Source organism: Ruditapes philippinarum, unplaced genomic scaffold, assembly GCF_026571515.1.
Source record: "Ruditapes philippinarum isolate M1 unplaced genomic scaffold, ASM2657151v2 ctg3830_1_1_1_1, whole genome shotgun sequence".
NCBI lineage: Eukaryota > Metazoa > Mollusca > Bivalvia > Venerida > Veneridae > Ruditapes > Ruditapes philippinarum.
In genome coordinates this window covers 20444-41775 of record NW_026855848.1, presented here as the reverse complement: position 1 = coordinate 41775, position 21332 = coordinate 20444, and the positions used below count along the sequence as shown (strand labels likewise).

Sequence of the window (21332 nt, the reverse complement as noted above, 5' to 3'; positions counted from 1 at the left end):
TCAATCATGATTTAATCAAACTAATTTTAAAGCGTTTGATTCTTAAAATTAACCCTCCTTATATAATGTATACATACAAATATCAGAGCTGTCATCGATAAGTGCAAACATATTGACGATACATCGCTATCACATGACAAATGTCTTAGTGGACGGATGTGGAAGAAGTTCAGCAAGCGGGCATGTAATCGTTGCGAAGTCTTTGTTGAACCACCTGTAGTAATCAGCAAAGGCTAAAAATGAATGCAACTCTTTGGTGTTGATGGTTTTGACCAGGCTCGCATCTTGTCTTTCTCTGAAGGGTCTGTCTTAATTCCATCTTTGTCCAAGAATGTCCACTCTCTCTTAAAAGTGAAGCACTTCATAATTATGAATTGCTGAACACTATCAAGTCATCAAAGTAGAGGATACGCATCTCAAATGCAGGTCTCCCAAACAATCCTCCATGAGACGTTGATATTGGTGAGACCAAGCGGCAACATGTCGACATCTTCCTGATGTATCCGCTCTTCATATCTATGGTGTCAAAATAGCGGGCTTTATGTAGTGAGTCGAGTACCTCCTCAATCCTAGGTAGAACATAGGAATTTCAGTATTTTCTGAAATGGTGCATATGTCAAGTTTACAAAATAAATGTGCCTGATCCAAAACATATATGGGTCTTCAAAGCTCAAACTCCTTGATGAAAATTAAAAAAAATCTGACTTTTTCCACTTAAAGACAAAAAAAACATGTTTCTTTTGTTTCTTTTGTTTCGCTTGTTTCTTTCTTTTTTGGGAAGCATGTTACATTTGCGCATTTAATCCATGTTGCATGGGTATTTTGATCCTAAAATGTCATGCGCTAATAATCTGTGAAATTTGGCGTTGAAATAACTTTTACAACTAGTTTCAGTTTCGTAATCCTTTGGTGGTACGGATTGAGAGTGTGTTTTTACCACCAGTTACAACCGATGATGAATTGTACCTTATCTTAAATCATAAATCGGTTTTAATTCAAAACCAACTTTTATTCTTTGGCATCGTTTCATTTAAAACACTCTTTCTGGTACATTTAAAAGTCCATGGCCAGGTTATATATAACAATTAAAAATTAGATTAGGTATCAACTTTCTTGTATATATCAAAGTTATCTTATGCCCATACAAGTGTAATTTGTCAGTGTACACAGGTAAAAGTCAAAGTAATTTAACATTTGGCCAAGTTCTTTTAATCATATATTTAATCTACACGTAAATGCCAATGAGAGTCATGACAAATTATTTAAATATCCAAGGAAATGCATCGCTAAAGTCAAATTTAAATACGTAAGTGGGGTAGTTATTTTTTACATTCAGACTGTTTCTACATTTATACTTAACATTTGCTAATATCTAATTGGTAAATCAACATTATAATAGTCAATCCTTTAGAACATATAGTTAATTCAGCTAAACATGACAAAAAAAGATGACATAATGTCTCTTTAATGATGCGAGAAGCCAATTTATTTAGTTTTTTAAGGAATCAAGCAAGATGTCATTTTACAGCTGCTGAAGATTTGTTTAATTGTTCAAATGCCGAGAAGATAGGCACTTCTGATTGGTCGAATTAAAAAAGGACCAGAGAATTGCACTGCATTGAAACATGAAGTAGCAAAATCATAGTATAAGGGCTATTCAATAAAGTCTTTCGAAACTTCTTAAGCGAAAAGCTTCTTGCCATATATTTTGTTCTAAAAGAGGCCAATCACCCTAATAGTATCAGAAATTAGTAAAGATCTAGGTCAGGAAGAACGTATATCTTACATACATCAGACGGACTGACAGACGGAGGTCATTCCTATATAGCGGGAATGGGATTAATTGTTTATTCAATCGTTCGATCGTTTGTTATTTCCTTCCATTCTTCTTTCCTTCCTCCGTTTTTCTTTCCTGTTTTCTTTCCTTCTTTCTTTTTTCTTTCTTTCTTTCTTTCTTTCTTTCTTTCTGCTTACCTCCATTAATTCCTTCATTTAATATCTTTATTTTTTCTTTCTTTCTTACATTTTTTTTCATTCCCTTTTTCCTTGTTTTGTTTTGCTTTTATTCATTCATTCATTTATTTATTAATTCATTCATTCCTTCATTCATTTATTACATTCGTCCTTTCATTCTGACTTTACTGACTCGTGTATTCATTAAAATGTGAAACCTATTTATGTACTAAGTCTAGTAAAGTGCCATTTTATGTGCACTTATCATTAACATGTAAATACCGATGTTAATGATGTATATTAATGCAAACTATTTACTCAGTCGGTTGTTCGGTCGGTCGGTCATTCGGTTGGGCATTCATTCATTCTTTCATTCATTCATTCTGTTTCCTATACTATATTTCCTTATTTAATCATACTATTTATACTTTTTGCATATTATTCCTACTTAATTTCTTTTTCCTCTTTTCCTCATTGCTGAGTAAAAGCATTTTGCATTTAGATAATTATTTTAAAGTTCACTGCAGAAGTAGAATTTTAAAGCATTAGATATATAAACGGTTTGCCATCAATGAAAGTAATAGATTCACGTGACCCGGCTCATTGTAAGCTACCAAGACCGATCATATGTCTGAAGTATGTCGCCCACTTAACAGTAAAAAAAATAAAGCACAAAGAAAATTTTACTCAATTTTTACTATAAGGCATTCCTTCATGTCATTTATAACAGTAAACACAACATGTGCGAAAATTTTAACCTGAACGAATATCAGAAATTCTGATATTTGACATAAAAGGAAATGCTCCACTAAGTATGCTTTAAACAAATACATTAATATGCATGTTTATGTCAACAAGCAATTCTGTGTTTTTTTAATCATGCGTTCTTTAGACAATCAACTTATCCCGGGCCAATGTTCATGTTTTCAATCTTAGTAGAAAAAAAAACAATGAATGCTACGTACCAAATTTAAATTTCTAAAAAAAGTTGTATTAACATAGAAAAGCATGTTTACTATTATTTAAAAAAAACGGGCCTTTCAAGCGAGTTGTATCAAATTTGACGCCAATTTAGGCATGTCGGAGACAGAGCGAAAACCAAATGTTTACACCTTTAGCACTTTGTGAACAGGTGAGCTTAAATATGTAACATTTTAATTTTTTACCATCATGCAATTTTAACGCATCGGATAATTTGTATATTTTTCTAACATGTTCAGATATTAAGTACATGAAGTATTCTAAACTTGTTTTTATTCGGTTACTGTTAAATGGAATCATAAAAGACTACTTACGTTTAAAGGTATCCTTGTCGATAAACACATTCCGTGTGTATAAATCCACAGCTCCACAACTTCCTGATTCGAATTTTGTGTAAACAGTATCTTACGTATACATAACTATCTATAACGATAAGTCAAGGTCATTTTGTGATAAATAAAAAACGACACTTAATTATCAGTATAAATATTCGACAAAATGTGATTTATTTTTTTCCAATTTCAATGACTATTTACAAATAATATATTATTTATATAAATCGGAATCATATCCGTAAATATGATGAAGGTGTTATTTAAATTCATATGTGATTAACACTTAATTATGTCATGCAGTGTGCGTTTTCTTAAGGTATTCACTTCCTTATTGTTGGTGTTGGCATATGCACTGCATCTAGTTATAGATGATTTTTTTTTGTTAAATGATTAACCAAAAAAGTTTAATTCAGTCTAGGTCATTTTGGTATCAATATTTGTATAGCATTCTGCAAGGTATAACATATATTTCAAAAAGCCCGAGTGTGTGACATTCACAAAAATATCAACCAAAAAAGGAGAAAAAAAGAAAGAAAAGTAAGTAGTAAGATTAAATGCATACAAGTTATCTATTTAAACATAACGGGTGCGAACATGTAGCGAATACTTACTTTTATTGTTCAAGGTAACTTGATATATTTTATGTATCTCATTTCAATGTAACATGTATTTTAAACTAACTAAAAACTGTGTTCTTTAAATCATCAATATATTTTTAAGTGGCAAATCGTAGTGTTATGCTAACGTCAATTACGTCAATAATTGTTGCAACTATTATAGCAAGTGTGTTTTGTCAGGGCGGACCTGCATAGACATATTTCCTATCTTAGTTTCAGGTTCATATATATGACACAAGCTGGACATCACAGTGTTCATATCGTTAAACCTTCGACAACAATACTCTGTATTTGACTTAAATGGTTTGACTGATAAGACTCTGTTAAATATATATGAAATGGCAGACTTATTACATTAAATGATCAAATGTTTCAAACTCTTACTTTTCACTCAATTTTAAACTTAAATGTAAGCAACATGTACAGTTGTTCATTCCAGTACACATATTTATATTATTCCGTATTTATATATAGTGCATTCTTTTAGGTAGTTTGCGCACTATTTCGTTGTGATATCACTAAAAAGATAGAACCGAGGGAGGATTAGCTTAAGCGATACAGGTAAATGATGCATTGTCCGTTTTATATAATTACCACAACGATGTTGTCCTAGCTTATTTTTGATATAGCGATTCATTGTGTTTTGTAAGGTTCCTTTATTTATACACGTGTAATCCTTATAATCATACTATTTCGAAATCAGCATATTTCGTAGCACTAATGATACTGTTTGATTGATAAATGTAAATGTTAATTTTTCGCTAAACGGGGTTTTCAGTTTGTAGGTGTGATGAAGGCTGTACATGAAGACATAATCTTATTGCATAATAATACTGCATTAATCTAACTGAATTTTGTAAATATATTTCAAAAAATCAAATATAAAAAAAAACCTATATAAATTGTTTTCTGTATGTCAAATGTGTACATATTTATATAAGTACTTTACAAACATCATCATATAAGTATAATCTGCAATTGTATGTATTGGAAAATCCAATGTTTATCAAGGACATTTTTCACACATATAGCTTCAAGCATAGCTTTACTAAAGTAGTCAAAGGAAAGCTTTTAAATAATGTTAATATCTGTGAATATCATACCTCATATGCATATGCCTTCTATCTTAATATAAACTCATCAAGTCCATAAACTGCATACAGACCAGCTATCAAGTACATGATGTTTTATATAGACTTTCACATCGTGCGAATTTCACGACAACAAAGACGATATTATCACACTGTCAAAGTTTGATTAACGAAAACGGGATATTAAAAGGAGAGCATGATTTTTTTTCTGCATCGCTTGAAAATAATAAAACCAAAATCCGACTAGGGTTTGAGATATTTCTCACACGGAACAAATAAAATTTTTACTTGAAAAGGTGATAGACACAAAAGAGATAAAAGGATTTAGATTTGGTATAAAATAACAAATAAAATAATATGGCCTTTCGCGCAAAATGCAAGTTTATTAAATAACTGATTTTACTTAAAACAACATTACTGGTTGCTTGTTAAACATGTGCCATGATAAAGTTATCGAATTATTATTTATTTTCAGATAATGTGTTTCTTTCATCCACCTTAAATATTGTCACTACCGCTTTACAAACAAATCAGGAAGCTAACATTGGTACGGGGAGAAAGCTTACAGATGTTTTAACTACAATGTCAACAGTATTAGACAAGACTATACCTATCCAATCTGTGATGACAAATGACAATAACTCAATTAACAATATTTGTATTACTGTCTCTTTCACTTGTTTTATTTGTTTTAATAGTGTTTATGTGTATGCAGTATTATTGCTTTTGTTTAATAAAATACCAGAACAGAAATAATCTGAAAACGTCTTTTAGTTTAATCGAATTGTAAGTTCATACTTTAAATCAGTCCCAATGCATGTACTGATATGAGGTTGAATATTATATAGTATAATACTATATGAATTATAAATCAATCGGGAACATTGTATTGGAGATACTTATTATATAGATACTTATTGTTTCTGGACACAAATTGAAAACTGATTTTAAGTACGACCTAGTATGTCTTAAAAAAAACGTCCACATAAAAATATGTTTTGAATTTTGATTCAAATACGAAAAAATGACTTTTCTATTTTAAACCTATCTGCAAGTGTATTTATTTTTTGAAACAAATACATTATTTTTGTCAATGAAAAAAAAAGTTAAATTACCTTCATTTATTCATGCATGTTTTATGATGTTTACATTTCGTCACTACAATATAGCTTTTGAAACTGAAAACAGCTGATAATAGCCAATTTCAACAAGTAGAACAATACATATTAGCTGCCTTAGTAAGACATGATGATCCTTAAACAGTTTATTAAATACTTTACAAGATAATCAGCGGGAACCATTTTGACATTTAAGGCCCCTGTGACCTTGACCTTGACCTTATAACCCCAAAATCAAAAGGGGTCATCTACTAGTTATGACTAATCACTATGTTAAATATGAAGACTTTGTGATGAATACTTTTCAAGATAATCAGTGGAAACCATTTTGACATTTAGGGCCCCTGTGACCTTGACCTTTAATCAAGTGACCCCAAAATTAATAGGGGTCATATACTTGTTATGACCAATCACTATGTGAAAATTGAAGACTTTGTGATGAATACTCTTCAAGATAATTAGCGGAAACCATTTGACATTTAACGTCCCTGTGACCTTGACCTTTGACCTAGTGACCCCAAAATCAAGAGGGGTCATCTACTAGTTATGACCAATCATTATTGAAATATATAACCTTTGTGATGAATAATTTTCGAGATAATCAGTGGAAACCATTTTGACATTTAAAGCCCCTCTGACTTGACCTTTGACCTAGTAACCCCAAAATCAATAGGGATCATCTACTAGTTATGGCCAATCACTATGTGAAATATGAAGACTTTGTGTTAAAAAGTAACCAAGATAATAAGTCGAAGTCATATTACCATTCTAGGATTCTGTGACCTTGACCTTTAACCTAATGACCCCAAAATCAATATGGGTCATCTACCACTTATGAACAATCAATGTGTGAAATATTAAGACTTTGTGATTTATACTTTTCAAGATAATCAGTGGTAACCATTCTGACATATAAGGCCCTTGTGACCTTGATCTTTAACTAAGTGCTCCCAAAATAAATACGGGTTATTTACTAGTAATGACCAATCACTATGTGAAAAATGAAGACTCTGCAATTAATACTTTTCAAGATTATCAGCTGAAACCATTATGACATTTAAAGCCCCTGTGACTTTGACCTAGTGGCCCCAAAATCAATAAGGGTCAGCTATTAGTTATGGCCAATCACTATGTGAAATATGAAGAATGTGATGAGTACTCTTCAAGATAATCAGTGGCAACCATTTTGACATTTAAGGCCCCTGTGACCTTGACCTTTGACCTAGTGAACCCAAAAGCAATAGGGGTTATCTACTAGTTATGACCAATCATTATTTGAAATATGAAGACTTTGTAATTAACACTTTTCAAGGTAATCAGTGGAAACCATTCAGACATTTAAGGCCCCTGTGACCTTGATCTTTAACTTAGTGATCCCAAAATATATAGGGGTTATTTACTAGTAATGACCAATCACTATGTGAAATATGAAGACTTTGCAATTAATACTTTTCAAGATTATCAGCTGAAACCATTTTGACATTTAAGGCCCCAGTGACCTTGACCTTTGACCTAGTGACCCCGAAATCAAGAGGGGTCATCTTATTGTTATGACCAATCATTATGTGAAATATAAAGACTTTGTGATGAATACTTTTCGAGATAATCAGCGAAAAACATTTTTACATTCATTTAAAGCCCCTGTGACTTTGACCTTTGACCTAGTAACCCCAAAATCAATAGGGATCATCTACTAGTTATGACCAATCACTTTGTGAAATATGAAGACTTTGTGTTAAAAAATAACCAAGATAATAAGTCGAAATCATTTTACCATTCAGGGATTCTGTGACCTTGATCATTAACCTTATGACCCCAAAATCAATAAGGGTCATCTACCACTTACGAACAATCAATGTGTGAAATATTAAGACTTTGTGATTTATACTTTTCAAGATAATCAGTGGAAACCATTCTGACATTTAAGGCCCTTGTGACCTTGATCTTTAACTTAGTGATCCCAAAATAAATAGGGGTTATCTACTAGTAATAACCAATCACTCAGTGAAATATGAAGACTTTGCAATTATTACTTTTCAAGATTATCAGCTGAAACCATTTTGACATTTAAAGCCCCTGTGACTTTGACCTAGTGGCCCCAAAATCAATAGGGGTCAGCTATTAGTTATGGCCAATCTCTATGTGAAATATGAAGACTGTGATGAATACTCTTCAAGATAATCAGCGGAAACCATTTTGCCATTTAAGGCACCTGTGACCTTGACCTTTGACCTAGTGAACCCAAAAGCAATAGGGGTCATCTACTAGTTATGACCAATCACTATGTGAAATATGAAGACTTTGTAATGAACTCTTTTCAAGATAATCAGCAGAAACCATTGTGACAAGAAAGGCCTCTGTGACCTTGACCTTTGACCTAGTGACCCCAAAATCAATAGGGGTCATTAATTAGTTATGACCAATCACTATGTGAAATAAGAAGATTTTGTGATGAAGACTTTTCAAGATAATCAGCGGGAACCATTTTGACATTTAAGGACCCTGTGACATTGACCTTGACCTTATGACCCCAAAATCAATAGGAATCATCTACAAGTTATGACCAATCACTATATTAAATATCAAGACTTTGTGATGAATACTTTTTAAGATAATCAGCGGGAACCATTTTGACATTTAAGGCCTCTGTGACCTTGACCTTTAACCAAGTGACCCTTAAATCAATAGGGGTCATCTACTAGTTATGACCAATCACTATGTGAAATATGAAGACTTTGTGATGAATACTTTTTAATATAATCAGCGGAAACAATTTTTTGACATTTAAGGCCACTGTGACCTTGACTTTTGATCTAATGACACTAAAATCAAAAGGTGTCATCTACTAGTTATGAGCAATCATTATGTGAAATATGAAGACTATGTGATAATTCTTTTCGAGATAATCAGCGGGAACCATTTTGACATTTAAATCCCCTGTGACTGACCTTTGACCTAGTGACCCTTAAATCAATAGTGGTCATCTACTAGTTATGACCAATCACTATGTGAAATATGAAGACTTTGTGATGAATACTTTTCAAGATAATCAGCGGAAACCATTTTGACATTTAAGGCCCCAGTGACTTTGACCTTTGACCTAGTAACCTTAAAATCAATACGGGTCATCTAATATTTATGACCAATCACTATGTGAAATATGAAGACTTTGTGATGAATACTTTTCAAGATAATCAGCGGAAACCATTTTGACATTTTAGGCCCCAGTGACCTTGACCTTTGACCTAGTAACCCCAAAATCAATAGGGGTCATCTAATAGTTATGACCAATCACTATGTGAAAAATGAAGATTTTGTGACAAATACTTTTTAAGATAATCAGCGGAAACCATGTGGTCAACCGACGGACAGACCGACAGACCGACCGACAGACCGACAGACAGACTGACATTAGCAAAACAATATACCCCCTCTTTTTCGAAGGGGGCATAACAACAAAATAACATGAAAATTGCAGACTCGTTTTAATTGAAAATTTGATAAACAAGATCAACAAGGAAAGGCGGCGTTCAATGCACTTAAATGTGCAGGCATCAAGGTCCATTAAATGAATATAATTATGTAACAGATTACGATAGTATGATGTGTGTTATTTTGATGAGTAAGTATTTCCTATTCTTCTTGTTAGTAAAGCATTCTGTTTTGGTTTGGTTTACTGCAATGGTGTGTGTACTTACACAATCCTTTTAAATTGAATGATGATGAATTACTTCCGTCTTCATATGAAGCATTCGTTCTTATCATCCTGTTTGACACCATGCATTTATATTTACCATGATCGCTTATTTTAACGCTTGCTATTTCTAAAGTATCACCTTTGCCAGAAAAACCTGGACCAGTCCATGTGTAGTTAGATAAAGGATTACTTCTGCTTTTGCAGACAACTCGCAATGTGTTGTTTTGTATAACACGGACATCGCCAATAACGCTTGTTTGTCCAATTTTAAAACGTGGGTTGGTTGGGGATCTTAAAAGGAAAATAACAAATAAATTATTAAAATAAACAGTACATATGAATTAATTTAAATTTAATTTAAACTTTTTTGAGATTAAAACCATTTGTAAAGAAAGGGTCATGTTAGCATGGTCATCCCCGCCGAATGTGCTTGCTCATAAAAAAGAATGTTTATGTAGTAGAGCAGAATAATTCCATCTAAAAAGGTCTTTTGGTAATGAAAACTGATGGCTGAAGTGATTACAGATTTAAAACCTATGTGAATAATGATGGCTGAAAATAACAAAGGGCAATAGCAGAAAAATAATGCAGGATAGGTTATCATTCTTGTATGCTGCACTCAACCTCAATGAGATCTATCCACCTATGAAGTTTCAAGTTGATACTTCTAACTCTTTTTGAGATAACCTCCAGACAAAAAGTATGAAAAATAACAATAACACAAAAATTATAAAGGGAAGAGTTATCATTCTTGCGCCCAGTATTCCTCTTCAATAAATTAAATCCACCTTTGAAGTTTCATGTTGGCATCTCGAAGAGTTTTTTTTTTAAGTTGAAAAAATAGGTATGAAAAATAACAAAGGGCAATAAGTAAAAAATATGAAAGGTAGAGTTATCATTGTTGTGCATTGCTCACCTCCTGAGTGAGATATATTCACGTATGAAGTTGTATATAGATATCTCAAAGGCTTTTTGAGTTATGTTCTGGACCAAAATTAAGTTTTAAAAAGGACAAAGGGCAAAAATTTAAAACTTATGCAGGGTAGAGTTATCATTATTGTACACTGCACTCCTCAATATGACCTTTTCACCTTTGAAGTTTGAAGGTGATATCTCAAACATTTTTTTAGATATGCTCCGGACAAAATTATCGGAGGGAAAAACAGACGGACGGACGGAAGGACAGACAGACGGATGGACGGGGACTTAGTTATATTTTGAGTTTGAAGTGAATACCTTATATAGTAAATACTTAGTGAGTAACTGTCTGGACAAAATATAAGCATGAAAAATAAAAAAGAATAAAAATATGCACGGTAGCGTTATCATTCTTGTGAGCTGCACTCCTCCTCAATGAGATCTATCCACCTTTGAAGTGTCAAGTTGATAACTCTTACAATATTTTAGATAAGCTCCGGACAAAAGTATGAACAAAAACAAAGGGCAATAACTCAAAATTTTTAAAGGGAAGAGTTATCATTCTTGCGCACAGCATTCCTTCTCAATAAGATCTATCCGCCTATGAAGTGTCAAGTTGAAATCTCAAATGCTTTGAGTTATACTCTGGAAAAAGCATGAAAAGTTACAAAGGGCAATAACTGAAAAAATATGCAGAATAGAGTTATCATTCTTGTGTGCTGCACTTCTCCTTAATGAGATCTATCCACCTTTGAAGTTTCATGTTGATATCTCAAAGGGTTTTTTAGTTATGCTCTGGGCAAAAATTAAGCATGAAAAATAACAAAGGGCAAAAAAAAAATATGCAAGGTAGAGCTATCGTTCTTGTGTGTTGCACTCCTCCTGATGAGATCTATCCACCTACTCTTACACTTTTTGAGATAAGCTCCGAACAAAAAGTATAAAAAACAAAGGGCAATAACTCAAAATTTATAAAGGGAAGAGTTATTATTCTTGCGCACAGCATTCCTCTTCAATAAATTAAATCCACATATGAAGTTTCATGTTTACCTCTCAAAGACTTTTGAGTTATGCTCCACGCAGGTGAAAAATTAATTATGAAAAATAATAAAGCGCAATAACTAAAAAATTATGAAGGGTAGAGTTATCATTTTTTATGCACAGTACACCTCCTGAGTGAGATCTATCCATCTATGAAGTTTCATGTTGATAGGTCAAAGGCTTTTTGAGTTATGCTCTGGACAAAAATTAAGTTTGAAAAAACACAAAGGGCAATAAGTGAAAATTTATGCAGGACAGAGTTTATCATTCTTTGCACTGCATTCCTCCTTTATATGATCTTTTCATCTATGAAGTTTCAAGTTGATACCTCATTGACAAATACTTTTGGAGAAATGCTTCGGGCAAAAATGTCGGACGGAAGGACGGACGGAAACTATTTCTATATCCCCCACCCCCGCCTTTCGGTGGGGGATAATGACCACTTTTTCTAAATCATTTTAATAATAATTGCGAAAGTATCAAGCAATGAATTTTCAGTGAATTAAAAACACAAACAAAATATAATTTAAAGACTAGGACGTTATCGTAAGATCTGAAATTAAATTTAACAATTGATGACAATGTATACCAAATGTCGCTTGTCTTTATTTGTAAACAGTCAATTTGTTGCTTTCAATAGATAAGATGTTAGTCTTTTTTGCATAATCTTATGGCACTCACACAATTACGCACACACACGCACACACACAAGGAAAATTATAACTTAAACTTACATTGTACATTCACTGTAACGTTTGCTGTTCTTTTCAAATTACTTAACACGTGATTTGACGTACAGAAACATGTGCTATAATCGTCCAATTTCGTCCATTTAACTGTGCTTAATACGATAACCTCTTGGGTTTTCACTGTTAAGTCATGACTGTCGAAACAGTTCCAGTTCAATGATGCCAGTGGGTTTCCTCCTGATTCCGAACAAACAAATGTGACTGTGTCTGACTCAATGACCTGTATAATATTGCTAGAAACAGATCCATTTTTAACTGGTGAATTATCAGGGGGATCTGAAAAACAATACAAATGTCAGAAATGTAACCTGTTTGACTCTTAACCCTATTTTTGTAGTTTATTTATTTATTAGTATTTATCTTAAGTAGGCTTGTTATAAATTTAATTATGTCAATTGAATTTGAACATGAAGAAGCTTTTATATTTGTTCATTTAGAGATTTATGAATATACAAATTATAATGTTTTACTTCAAATATATATTATAGCTTATCTAGTAAAATTCTTATAAAACACAAACTTAGTTTATTTTTAATAATCGTAAACATATCATAGTTTATCATTTTTTGTATGAAATGCATGTTTATTCTTAACTACGCATAATTGGAATATTTCGTGTACTTCAGCAAAATGCTAGCATTAATTTTATTTCAACTTTACTTATTTTCGCCTATTTTAACTACTTGTCCCAAAAGTAATAACATAACTAGTTTGTTAAGTAATTTTAACGTTAACTTAAAATGAGTATTTTTGGTTTGGTAATTGTATCATGGTTCAATAACACAGGATCATGACTACAAATACATTCTAGAATTAAAGATGAATTTACTTAATGAAAATATAAAATATTGTCCTATTCTAATGAAATATAACGAAATAAACTCGTGATTTCCAGTCAAGGAAATCTTGACTAAACACAGTTCACTGTAGAATCAAACAGGATCGAAATACTCGGTGATTTTTTTTCTTTTTTAACCATAGTATACCTGTAAACATAATCTTACAAGTTAGTGCCAACATTTTCTACTGGACAATTGAGATTTTCTGTAGTCAAGTTCAATGTCTATATTTCAAGGGAGGGAAGAAAAACAAATCTTGATCGCATGTGTTGCATTTATAAGCGTTTTATTTGCATTATAAGTATTTGATTAAATTTTAACTCGTGCAAAAGCCCTTGAGCGTCAGAGAGTCTTTAAACTATCAGAGAAACATTTTTAATGGTTTGACAACGTCTTTCTTCAGGGTATTAGACAATATATGTTAGATATGACGGTTACTTTTACTTTCAACAGCAATCTTAAATTTCATTCGAGGTGTGTTTTGACCAGAACATAAAAATATGTGCTATGACATTAAATAATAATACAAAACATATTAAGTAATAAAATCAGCAGGGAAATACCAAAGTAGCGATAGATTTTGTAGTAAGTATTAAAATACTATTTCCTGAAGGGTATTATTGATTGCTCAGCATAGTCAAGATGTAAGTTACTGTTTTGTTCAAATAGAAATAAAAACACAGTTCACAAGATTTTAAAACCAAAAATGTGGACTTACATGTAACATTTACAATGATTTATCTGCTCTTTATATCAGATTCATCAGCTCTAGTCCCCACTTCACAATACAGACGTAAATTATAAGATGTCCTATTTGGACTAAATTGTAGTATACTCTCCACAGACTTGAGACCATATTCACCATTAATGTAAATTGGGGTTGATGACTGTGTAAGGTTATTTTCATCCTGTCCCGTACTATTTCGGAGATACCACTGTACTTGAGATTTTGGTCGACACTCAGATGTTTTGCATGAGATTATTTTCTTAGTGCTTTCTTTTATATAATCATATTATATTTTAATTTTGTATGGAACAATCAATATATTGAACATTTGTCTTTACACAATGGTTATTTCATATGTCTTAACAAAGATTATGAGAAAAATTAACATTAATTCTGTAAATAAACGAGAATATCGAAAAAAATTCAGTGATAGAATGTTCTATATTTTAAACGTAAATTTTCATGTTGAATTTAAAATAAAAAATAAACTAAAGCTGTCACAGAACGTAACAAATGTCCCCGAAGGATTTTAGTATTAAACCACCTATTAGATGTTAAGAGTGGTGGAAAAATTTGACCCAAGCAGTGACCTTTAAGTAAGACAAAGAAACCTGGGTCTTGTTCATCTATGACGACTTTAAATTTTTAAATAAAAATGGAAACTTTCTTGCATATGGAAATTAGAGAGCGTAAACAACAACAACCATTAATATTAATATAACATAAAGATTAAAAAAGTTAAAAGCCGAGCAGTGACTTTGAACTGTGGCTTAGGAACACGGGTCTAAAGGGACACACGTCGTACAATTATAATAATTTAATTTGTGAAATAGAAAATGTAAGTTTGAACCCCACAGTGACATTGACCTTAGTCATAGAAACCCCTAGTCTAGTTCGCGACACACCATACATTTATGGTTAATTCACATGTGATAGAAAAATTAAAATCCTATCATGCATATCCAAGTTTTAGAGCGGTTATTACCACCACCTTCTATATTTATATAACATAAAAATTTCAAATGAGAAAGTTTGTACTACCAGAGGGACCTTAAGCTTAGTCAAAGAAACCAAGGTCTTGTTCGCGATACACCATACATCTATTGTTATTTCATATATGAATGAAAAATTAAAATCATTTTATGCATACTGAAGTTTCGGAGCGGAAACGACCACCAGTATATATATTTATATAACATAAAATATGACAAGGTTTGAACGCCCAGAGTGACTTGACCTCAGTCGTAGGAACCCGATTCTTGTTCGTGACAAACCGTTCAACTATGGTAAATTCATATGTGAAAACAATCCTTTCATGCATACTGAAATTTCAGAGCGGACATTACCACCACCTTCTATAATTATATAACAAAAAATGACAACGTTTGAACCCCCACAGTGACCTTGACCTGAGTCGTAGAAACCCGAGTCTTGTTTGCACCACACCATACAACTATGGTTAATTGATATATGAAAGAAAAATTAAAACCCTTTCTATGCATAATGAAGTTTCAGAGCGGACATTACCACCACCTTCTATATTTATATAATAGAAAAATGACAAAGTTTGAACTCCAACAGTGACCTTGGCCTTTGTCGTAGGAACATGAGTCTTGTTCGCGTCACACCATACATCTATGGTTAATTCATATGTGAAAGAAAAATTACAATCCTTTCATGAATCCCGAAGTTTCAGAGCGGACACATCCACCACCTTCTATATTTTTTATAAAATAAATAAAATGACAAAGTTTGAACCCCCGCAGTGACCTTGACCTATCTCGTAGAAACCCGAGTCTTGTTTGCGACACACCATACATATATGGTTATTTCATATGTGAAAGAAAAATTACAGTCCTTTCATGCATACTGAAGTTTCAGAGCGGACACTATCACCATATTTTATATTTATATATATTTATTTAACATAAAAAATGACAAAGTTGAACCCCCGCAGTGATCTTGATCTTAGTCGTTGGAACTTGAGTCTTGTTAGTGACATCTATGGTTAATTCATTTGTGAAAAAAAATCCTGTCATACGACCACCACTGTTTATATGTATAAAGCCGGACGGATGACGGACTGACAGACTAAGTGACAGACTGACAGACAGACGGACGGTACGATTTTAATATGCCACCCTTCGGGGGCATAAAAAAATATATGTTGACGTGTAAGATATTTTGAAAACGGGTATTTCTGATGGTAACTGCATATGCCAACTGTCAAAATGGCCATGTTTTCGTAATAGATACATTATACCAAATGCATTCTCATATATACAATAAAAGCAAATTGAAATATATTTTTATTTTTGATGAAGTTATGAGTACTGAACATGTTATTTCCTCACTCGATCAATATACGAGAACAATAAGTAAGTATGCCGAAAATAAATGAACATTGGGTTATTTCTTTCATAAACCTTTATATTGTTTTCAATTCAACATTCTTAAAATATATAAATTAAAACTTTCTTGCCAACTTATCTATTTGTACAGTCACTTTCGTCATTGCGAATGGGTTGGGTAATCACCATCAATGTTGTCATACTTATGCGGGAGGAACATGTTGTCTTAATGTTACAGTATGGGTCTCATAATTATATATGTCATATGATTCTGTAGATAAGGTTTATAAGTTCGTCGACTGAAGAGTGAGGGTTATAAGATGGACTGACAGCGGTCATTTACTTGAAAATATATATAAAACAATATATATTTTGCAATTATTCAAATGTATTTCTCAATCAAATATACAATTCAATGATAACATGGTAGTCTTATCGATATTGTCAACGTAAACAATGAACAAATATGGCGACGTATACAGTTTACACAAAGACGCATAGAAAAACATCTTCAAAAGCATTATTTACGAAACAGATTTACATATTAACATATAATATTGTAGAAACATGAATATCAAACAAGATGCTATAAAAATTACCTGGAAAATATATATAAAACAATACATATTTTGCAATTATTCAAATGTATTTCTCAATCGAATATACAATTCAATGATAACATGGTATCATCGATATTGTACATTGCGATTGGTCAATACAGTCAAATATTTAGCATAACGATAGAATAAGGTGTAACGTGCACAGTTAGAGAGATAGATAAATAGAATGTATGAACAATCTGCGGATGTTGCTAAATTTAAAATTTCACTATTTCATGTTTAAATGTTGAATTCTGCTTAAGCCGGTGCTAGGGGACGTGGACGGTAACTTGCACTTTCCAGTACCGTCCATGAACAGGCTCAATCAAACCGAGTCTGCAAAATTTTCAATTTTGCCGTGTTGGGCTTTCTTCACGGATTCTGTATTTATCTATTTAATGATTGGATAATTTATTTGAGGGAATTTTATTTATAGTATATATATAGTAATTGAAGCACCTGCAACACTTTACCCTCCTTTAAAAATTTCGTCCTCGACATTACCGTAAGTGAAAATATAGCAACGAGGTAGATACAATGCATTTATTACAAATTCGCGTGTGCGATATGTTACCCATAAATAAAGGTGACATGAATATTGTAGAAACAAGTTCAATGCTATCAAGTGTTATCGTTGTATTTATTCAGATATGATGGACAATGTTACAAATGGTTTATGCCAGCACTATTAAGTGTTGAGAATTGAGTACCGCTCAAGCCGGTGCTAGGGGACGTGAATGATGTTACACATTTCCATTATCCCTCATGTACAGACTCAATCAAACCGAGTCTGCAATTCTCTTGTAATTTTGTTGTGATTAATGCTCCCGAGGGATCACTTTGTTTCCAGAATTGTTATATTTTTCTGGTCCTTCGGGATCATTGATGCCAGCACTATTAAGTGTTGAGAATTGAGTACCTCTCAAGCCGGTGCTAGGGGGCGTGAGAGATGCACTTATTCATTATCCCTCATGTACAGACTCAATCAAACCGAGTCTGCAATTCTTATGTAATTTTGTTGTGATTAATGCGTCCGAGGGATCACTTTGTTTCCAGATTGTAATATACATGTAACACTCAATTCAATTTAAGCAATAACAACATTATATAAATGCAGTTACAAAACTGACATAAGATTGCTCTTGTCAGATAACATATATTAGAAACTTTATAAATCTACAATATGTGTATCAGGATATTGGTACAAGTCATAGTGTTATCATGATAGCTGTTGGCTGATATCTACACCAGAACAACGCGGTCCCGTGGCACGGTAAACGTATGTTGACCTAACATGAAATCTCCCGAGGTCATCCAACCTGGTTTCTGTCGTATTCTGCGAGGAAGAAGTCCGGGTTCATTTGGTCCTCGTCTGTGTGGAGGTCGATATCTGTCTGCAGAGGATGAACAGCTGTTACAATCTGAAAAAGAATCAGGGAAAACAGAATTAATTTTCAGGTTCAGATGAACTTTCATCAGTGTTGCCAGAGATAGAAGGCGGCAAGCTGGTAAATGGTTACAACATATTTCTTTGAAGACCACGTGTTTTGCCATCTTCCCTTTTTACAGCAAATACTGATCTTCATATGGCTGTTTTTGAATTATGTAAGGTACTTCTTCCCAGACATTGGCAAGTTTTTGTTTTCCCTTGAGTCCATCATTTCTGACCAGAACACTATCTCCAGGTATGAGTTTACATTCCTTAACCTTTTTGATCATTGTATTTCTTGCCCCGTTCTCCACTCCTGATCGCTGCATCGTTAGCCCTTTGATATGCGTCGCAAAGCTGTTGTTCTAGCTTCTGCATATAATCAGATGGAGAAGTTCCGCTTACATGCTGACGTTTGAGACCAATAAATGCATCGATTGCTAATCTAGGTGGTCTACCAAACATCAGCTGGTAAGGTGAAAACCAGTGCTCTCATGACAAGTGGCATTATACGCATGGACAAGTGAAGGTATGGCTGTTTTCCAGTCTTTCTTCCTGTCATCCAAACATCTGAAGAAATGGTTGGTTAAAACGCTCCACTTGTCCGTTTGATTGTGGGTGGTATTGGGTCTTCCTTGGCCTTCTTATGCCAGCAATCCTACAAGGTCTCTTAATAACCTTTGAGAGAAAATTCTAAGCTTGGTCAAAGAGAGCTTTAGTTGTGGCAGTAGCAGTCTGGTTCCTCGTTGGTATGGCCTGAGCAAAGCGAATGAAGTGGTCCATGATGACAAGTACATTCTCTATGCCGCCCTTAGATACCTCGAGCGAAAGGTAGTCAATGGATACTAACTCCATCGGCGCCGAAGAACAGATGTTCACCAACCCTGTCGCTAAAGTAGGTGGTACCTTTTGACGAATGCACCTATCACACTGACTCACCCACAACGAAATGTCAAGAGTCCATACCCGGCCAATAGAATCCTTCTTTAAACAAACTTGTGGTACGGTCTCTTCCCTGATGGCCCATATCAGAATGAAGGATTTTAAATATATTTATTTTGGCAGATTCTGGGAGTACAATTTGCTCCATAATATCTCCTCTAAACATGATTCGATGAAAGAGAATACCGTCGTGAATAAATAACTTCTTCCAATTTCTATGGTATTTCCTCGCCATAATGGGATAATCCTTCATTTGTAGTTCATATTGAGAAGGAAGTTGTCATGGCAATGCTTAACCAGAACCATTGCTCAGCACCATTTATTCTTGACCAAGCTTATGTTCTCTTTCAAGCTGATTCATCTTTTCAAATAACATTCCATTTCAATCAATGCATCTTCTCTTTGTTTATCTCTTTTCCTTATCTGCTACCTTCGTTCTCTTTCTGTTTCAGTAGTAATCTCTTCCTGTTTTATCAAAGATTTCTTTTCTAATTCTCTATCCTTTCCTGAACAATCATCTTCTATAACATCATCTACAATGAGCTCGGAAAAGTTCAATTTTTGGACTCTCCTTTTAAATTCATTGAACGTACCATCAATGGATGATTCAAATTCTTCTTCATTTCTTTTAATATTTTCACTACTTTCTCTCACATGAGTTTTCTCTAATGTATTTGAACTAATTGTATCTTTTCTTTCCATTTCAGGTACTGCAGATGTCATGAATCTAGTCAAAGAACATGGTGTACTATATTTGCTCTTTTCATCAAAAGTATCAGCATTGTCGTCTCTTCTTATCTCAGGATATTCATTTCTGTATGAAGCTCCAACCCAGATAGCATTCTATATGGGACCCATGTGGGGCCCATATGGGCACCTATATGGGTCCCATTTGGGCTGCCCATATGGGCCCCATATAGGAAGTGCAACCGGGTTCCAAATGGGTCCCTTCTGGGCAGCCCTTATACTCAATATGGGATTCACATGGGCCCCATCTGGGCAGCCCATGTACACAATATGGGCCCCACATGGGCCCCATATGGGCAGCCCTTGTACTAAATATGGGTTTCAAATGGGCAGCCCAGATACTTCCATTATGGGTAGATTTTGAATTCCGGGGTAGATCTATTTTCAATTACTTCAATTATAAGTTTGCTGAACGTTTAGATAGCAACCGCTTGCTACAGAGCATGATTCTTGTACTTGCGTTAAATATTCAAGTGGTGTTTTAACTCGTTCTGTTTCCTGGAACAGACAGATTATGGCACAAAGTCTTTATGATCATGCAAGAAAACAATACACAATGTATATGCTTTAACAATGTAACTTTATTTAGTAATCTCACTTATGGTAAGTGTATATCATATATATACAGATTCTCAATACATTCTGTGGACTGATGTCAACAAAGAAACCTTTACTTATGTAAATAAACTTAGAAAAGTGTACAATATAAAAATCCGAGTAAACTGTACATATTTGTAAATCCACAGAATTTCATTTTGACTACATAGTTTTTAATTCAAAAATACAGAAATATTAATTATTATTCAAAAAGTCCTATGTAGTAAATATTACTTTGGTACACTAAATAAGCAACATGTAATGGAAAACTGTTTATAATGTACGAACAAAATAATTAAAAATGCAGTTTTATAACATTAGATACCTTACAGATCACTATAAGGAAAAATGAAACTTATGCTAGACACTGGTAAAACTTTACAGAAGGTCTTTGGAACTGTGTATAATGTTTAAAATTTCAGTGAATCAACAGTATGACCCCAAATGTCTTTTTTAACTTTCTACATAATTCATAGAAAAAGTATTATACATTTACTGTAATTCATTACAAATTTCTATCTACCAATTACTTTCATTTTCAAATGATATTAGATCTACATCAATAAATATAAAAAGTTGTTCATTACAACCATGTATTACA

The 21332-nt window shown here is 33.2% G+C and overlaps 1 protein-coding gene across 1 annotated transcript in view; it reads right to left on the bottom strand.

Moving 5' to 3' along the window:
* LOC132744596 (hemicentin-1-like) overlaps window positions 1-20110 on the bottom strand; it is a 47172-nt gene extending 27062 nt beyond the window's left edge. Inside the window, exons 1-6 of the mRNA XM_060733355.1 lie at window positions 19818-20110; window positions 19352-19460; window positions 18724-18913; window positions 18336-18437; window positions 14175-14336; window positions 12486-12776 (exon numbers count right to left, since the gene is read on the bottom strand). Of these exons, the coding sequence (XP_060589338.1) occupies window positions 12486-12776; window positions 14175-14336; window positions 18336-18437; window positions 18724-18913; window positions 19352-19460; window positions 19818-20110 (1147 nt within the window). The remainder of the gene's footprint in view (window positions 1-12485; window positions 12777-14174; window positions 14337-18335; window positions 18438-18723; window positions 18914-19351; window positions 19461-19817) is intronic.
* Window positions 20111-21332: the final 1222 nt, after the last annotated feature.